This window comes from Humulus lupulus, chromosome 2, assembly GCF_963169125.1.
Source record: "Humulus lupulus chromosome 2, drHumLupu1.1, whole genome shotgun sequence".
NCBI lineage: Eukaryota > Viridiplantae > Streptophyta > Magnoliopsida > Rosales > Cannabaceae > Humulus > Humulus lupulus.
In genome coordinates this window covers 55,224,112-55,230,111 of record NC_084794.1, presented here as the reverse complement: position 1 = coordinate 55,230,111, position 6,000 = coordinate 55,224,112, and the positions used below count along the sequence as shown (strand labels likewise).

Below are 6,000 nucleotides of genomic sequence, written 5' to 3'. Positions count from 1 at the left end.
CTTAGTGTTTGAATATGTTTTTTTTTTTTTTTTATCTATGTTTATAATCTATTTTTTTAACCTGTTTTTGTTTGATTTCTTGATCTATTATATTCTCTAAATTCGTTTAACACATTTTATGTAATAGTTTTCATTTTTGATACAAGTTTTTTAATCCGTTTTTGTTTTTTTATCTATGTGTTTCAACTTGTTTTTTCAATCTGTTTTTGTTTTATGTCTTAATCTATTTTATTCTTTAAATTTGTGCAACACAAAATGTAATAGTTTTCATTTTTGCTGTACACGAGGAGTTTATATTTGTTTTGTTAAGCTTTTAAAGTTTGTATATTTTTTTTAATTAAAATGTTATAAGTTAAGTTTATATTTTTCAAGTGAATTAACATTTAAACCAATTTAACATAAAATTCAATTGGAATTTAAAAGTCCAAAGCCTACATTACAATTTTTAAGCCTAAATTACAATTTTTAATTGAGGTCCAAATCCTCTATTTTGTTTAGAATATGTCTATGTACATCCTTCTAAAAAAAATTAACGTACATTTTTTTAAAGCAAAGACAACCGAGCTTTGAAATTCTAATGCTACTAAGCCACCTTTCATTTTCATTCATTTCTTCCTTACATATACTTTCACACTCTCTCTCTCTCATTTCTATTTGTTAAACCCTAGCTTCCAAACTCAGTACTCAACCTCTCCTTCGTCGTCAAACTTATTACTTTCATGTGAGTTGTTGTACTTTTATATCAAATTATTTGATTGCTTCCGTCGCTCTTGTTGATAGTCTATTGTTCTTTTTGTCTCTTTGCTTTATTTTCAACAGTCGGTGCTAGTTTCAAAGCTTCGTAACGATGTCGAATGATGAAAGACAGGAGAAGGAGTTGGATCTCTCTTCTCTCGGGTCGTCACTTAGTGCAAGGGCACAACTCATATTGTCAATAGTCAACCTCTCTTTCTCTATGTTTCTCTCACTCTTTTATGTATTTTGTTACGTGTGTATGCTGTTCGAGGAACTAATTTGAGAAAGAAAATAATACGTAAAGGGCACTCTTCGATTTAGTGCTAAACTCCATAGGGAACAAGCCCTTCATTCAATATAAAAAAAAAACTCAAATACCAGTCCAACATATATATATTCCAACCAACAAAATCAATTAAAGAAATGCAATAATATGAATAACAAAAATCGATTGCTCCTAGTCTCCCTTTCTTCAGCGTTGCTCCACCATCACAAATCCCTTCAACCATCTTGGCCTCACGCGCGTTCATTTCTCACGCGACACCATCCCTGTTTCTTCTCCTTTGTTCAACTCAGCTGTGATCTTTGGTTCTTCAGCAGCAGCTTGATCATTCGGTGCATCTTCTTGGGTTGTTTCTTCATGGGCTGATTGTTTGGTTCACCTTTGTACTTGGGCTTGTATTACTTGGGGGTCCAATATCACTTGGTCTAGACTATCAGAAAAGAAATTAACTAGATGAAATTTTTATTTTTTATGTGGTTTTTTGTTTTCTTAATTGATTTGTGAATACATTCTTAACATGATATTGGGAAAATTTTGCAGAGGCTTTGCAACTAAATGATTAATAATAGAGTAAAACATTCGTAAAATGTTATTTTATATAGAAATAATTCACGTATAGTCATGAAAAGTTAATAAACTTCATTGTAATAAGTTATAACTTCCTTAGTAATAAAATATGTTGGTATCAATATTATTACTATATATATAAGTTTTAATGTATATTTTTTAAAATAAAAAAACGAGAGTATTTAACTTCTTAATTAAAAATTATTTTTTGTTTTTAAATTTAAAAGTTATTTTTTAAAAACAAATAGGGTGTTTGACATTGTTTTCGGAAAATAATTTTTAAAAATAAATTTATAAAAAACAGAAAATTTTGATAATAACAAAAAATTATTTTTAATTGTTCTAAAAAAATCAATTTTTTTTTCTCATATAATCATTTAAATTATTATTATTTTACATCACTTTATCTCTCATTAATTTATCTTTCATCACTTTCACATCATTTTTAATATCCTTATTTTTTCTCTCATAACTTATTATCTCATTATTTTCTATCTCATCACTTCCTATATCCTAATTTTTTATGACCTTATTTTTTCTATCTCACAATTTTCTCTCTTAGTACTTACTCTTTCATTTTTTTTCTTGCATTAATTTCTATCTTCTCAAATTTTCTCATACAAAATTTCTCTCTCTTTATTTTTTATCATTTTTTTCATATTATTTTATCACATTATATATTACAAATTTTTTAAAAAAATTCTTTAACTAGATTTTTTAAAACTACAAGAATTATTTGCGGTTCTCGTTCCTAACAACACAATTAAAAAAAAAACAACTGTAACAATAAAATTAACTATTACGTAACGTTAGGTGCAAATCTTACACAATCTGTTTTCTTTTTCATATAAAATCTCTCGAGTCTCGAGACCTTTAAATTAAATTAATATTTATTATAAAAAAACTGATAATTTATATTCGTACAGGTTGTACACTTAATCGCCAACTAGAGTGGCCTTGCCGCCATTTTATACTTCTCTGGCTCACATGGGGGCTGTGGTTGTGTCCCACATATAAAGCTCAACATGAACAATAGCTCAAGAAGAAGTTCCTCCTTTCTCCATTTCTGAACCAAAACCCTAATTTCAATCTCACAGGAGTGAGGTTTCTTCTTCCATGAAATCGCAATCGGAGGATGTTACCAACAACAACAATGACGGAAAGTCCAAGAAATCGATCCCTCCCTACATGAAGGCGATCTCCGGTTCGTTTGGGGGAATCGTTGAGGCTTGCTGTCTTCAGCCCATTGACGTCATCAAAACCCGGTTGCAGCTCGACCGAACTGGTAATTACAAGGGAATTATTCACTGCGGTGCTACGGTATGCCGTACGGAAGGTGTCCCGGCTCTGTGGAAGGGTTTGACCCCTTTCGCCACTCATTTGACTCTCAAGTATGCGCTTCGTATGGGGTCTAATGCTGTGCTTCAATCCGGGTTTAAGGATTCTGAGACTGGGAAGATTAGTAATCATGGTCGGCTTCTCTCTGGGTTCGGAGCTGGGGTTCTTGAGGCACTTGTTATTGTGACGCCGTTTGAGGTTAGTGGGTTTTGTTCTTTTGGGTATTGTTTATTTTATTTTTTGTTTATATGTTGTTATGGCTATTGCATGCATGTATGTATTGGGTTGTGCTTTTGGGGTTCTGAAGTCCAGAGCCAATGTTAATGAAAATGAAGTCAACGGGTTTTTAAAACGAATTTTTACTTTTCAATTACCCAGAAAGTGTTTGAAGAAGTGAATAATAGATAAAGAAATGAAAAGGGCATGGGAGGATTTGACTTGGCTCGGGCTTGTTAATTCTACGACCAAATAGAAAAGATTAGAGCAATCACTTTCTCATTTACCAAACACGGACTTCCTACTTCGTATGAAGAGAACAGAGCATTAGCAAATGTGTTGGAATGTTGGAGGTTGATTTTGGCACGCAGTTGTTGGTTAAGACAATTAAGGCTTTGTACAGTAGTTAAGATGTTGGTTAGAGTCAGTTTGTTAAAAACAGATAGCTAAAGAGAGTTATTGTACGGCGAGATTCTCTGACGCTGCAGCGATTGTTTCGAGCTTTAATTGAAGAGTTAGTTAATTTGGTTAATTGCTTACTCTTTGATGTAGATCATTGTGGTAGAACCATGTAAACTTATTGCTTTGTTCTTGTTTGTTTTGATTATGATTAGAAGTTGTTACTTGTTACAGACCTTGACTTGCTCTGTGTTGGTTTGGTTCTTAAATATGATTTCAGATCAAACTTCACTAGAAAAGAAAATATCAATGACACCAAGTCTTTTGTTAAGCTGGAAATGTGTCGTTGGTAGTAACTTAAAGTTGGAAATGTAATCTTAAAATTAGGCCAAAGTTATCAGGTTTTTCTTTGTAATTGAATTTTTTTGGCTTTAGGTAGGATGTTTGTATAAAAGGTGTGTGTACGAATAAAAGAACTCATAATTTATAGGTGAATTTTGTTAATTACCCTTATGGGTGTCTATCTCTGTATTGAACTACCACTACCAATTCTTGTTTAATGACTATGTAGTTGCCTCCTTCCATTTTGTTGTCTGTCTTTGCCATTTCTCTCTTTATTTTCTTGCTTTTAGTGAGCTACGATGAGTCTTTTCTTTAAAAGTAGAACCTTAATCTATTATTCTCCTGACAAGACTACATTGATGGGTAAAGTTTATACTTGGATAATGTGGCATTCAATCACCTACTAGGAGCAAGTTGCAGAGTTTGCCCAACCTATTTTGTGTTGCCCACTCGAAAGATTGAAATAGTTAACATGTCAGAAACTCTTTTGGTTCAAATCAGGGAAAAAATACTATGAAAACTCTCATTGCCATGCTTTTCTATAATTAAATGATACATTTTTCTCTTTCTGTTTTGTCTATTGTGGGGGGTTAGAGAATTGTTGTTGTCAGATCTCATTATTATCTTCAATGTATGTTTTTTTGTTGGAGTTGATAACAGAGTAGTTTATGTGAATTGATTCATGCAGGTGGTAAAAATTAGATTGCAGCAACAAAAAGGGTTGAGTACTGAACTTCTAAAGTACAAGGGTCCCATACACTGTGCCCGTACAATTATTCGAGAAGAGGGTCTTCGTGGACTCTGGTCAGGTGCAGCCCCAACTGTTATGCGCAATGGAACTAACCAGGCTGCCATGTTTACAGCAAAGAATGCTTTTGATGTCGTCTTGTGGAAGAAACATGAAGGAGATGGGAAAGTCCTACTACCGTGGCAGTCTATGATATCAGGATTTCTCGCAGGTACAGCAGGTCCTGTGTGCACTGGGCCGTTCGATGTTGTGAAAACAAGGTTGATGGCTCAGAGCCGAGGAGGGAATTTGAAGTACACAGGTATGATCCATGCTATCAAGACGATTTACGCAGAGGAAGGGCTTCGCGCCTTGTGGAAAGGACTACTCCCCCGGCTGATGAGGATCCCACCTGGTCAGGCCATTATGTGGACTGTGGCTGATCAATTAGCTGGTTTGTATGAAAGGAGATATATTGTCAATGCACCTTGTAGGTGAGGATAAACATGGTTCTGCATTTTTCCTTGATGTGGTTCTTTCTTAATGCCATTGCAAGGACATATTCGTTGGTTAGTCCTCTTGAACGTTTCATTGGTTTATTTCATTACTAATCTTATGAATCAGTTTTGAAGGTCTCATGTATGAATAATCAACCCTTGATTTGATTAACGTAGTAAAACAATAAGAAAAGCAAGAGTAGTATTAGTATATGATATGGTTGCAGGAAGACTCGAGCATTTGATTGTATTGAATTGAAGGGCCCCTCTTAATGGTAGAAGATATGGGTTTTGCCAGTTTTTAGTAGGGTGTTCATCAAACTGCCCACACTACACAAACCATCCACACCACACTAAAATATGTGGTTTGAAACTCTTCCCGTTGCAGATTACATTTTTTTCCAAACTCTGCGGTGTGGTTTGTGGTTTTATATTTGATGAATGCAGTTAAATTGTATCCCACCACATTGTTACAAAAATACAATAATTTTTGAAATATTATTTTTTACTTTTACCAGTATATAATAGAGAAATTTCACTATTTATACTTAATAGTGTCTAATAATATTACTAAATAATCATAGCATTATTAATCTTTTCAATTTGATGTTAAACATTCATCTCATACCCAAAATACTCCTATTGACACCAAAATATTTCTATTATGTCAAGAATCCTAAAACATTTTCTTCATTTCTCTTTTTTCTATCTCTCCCCTTCTCTCTCATTCTCATGAAATCTTTCTTAAAACCCACATATTTGTATGATTTTCTTGCCGAAATTGTTGTTAGTCATCTCCATTGTCTCTGTGAAGTCGTCAATATCAAAGGCAACAACCATTTTGAGGGTTTTTTTAGGAGAAAAATCATGGATAAGAAGATTGTTCATTTTATATA

At 33.2% G+C, this 6,000-nt stretch overlaps 1 protein-coding gene across 1 annotated transcript; it reads left to right on the top strand.

The window, feature by feature from the left end:
* Window positions 1–2,488: 2,488 nt before the first annotated feature.
* On the top strand, window positions 2,489–5,408 carry LOC133817845 (mitochondrial succinate-fumarate transporter 1). The gene is made up of 2 exons (XM_062250465.1): window positions 2,489–3,121; window positions 4,569–5,408. The coding sequence occupies exons 1-2, from the start codon at window positions 2,702–2,704 to the stop codon at window positions 5,103–5,105; spliced, it is 957 nt and encodes a 318-aa protein (XP_062106449.1). The 5' UTR covers window positions 2,489–2,701; the 3' UTR covers window positions 5,106–5,408.
* The last annotated feature ends 592 nt before the right edge of the window (window positions 5,409–6,000 follow it).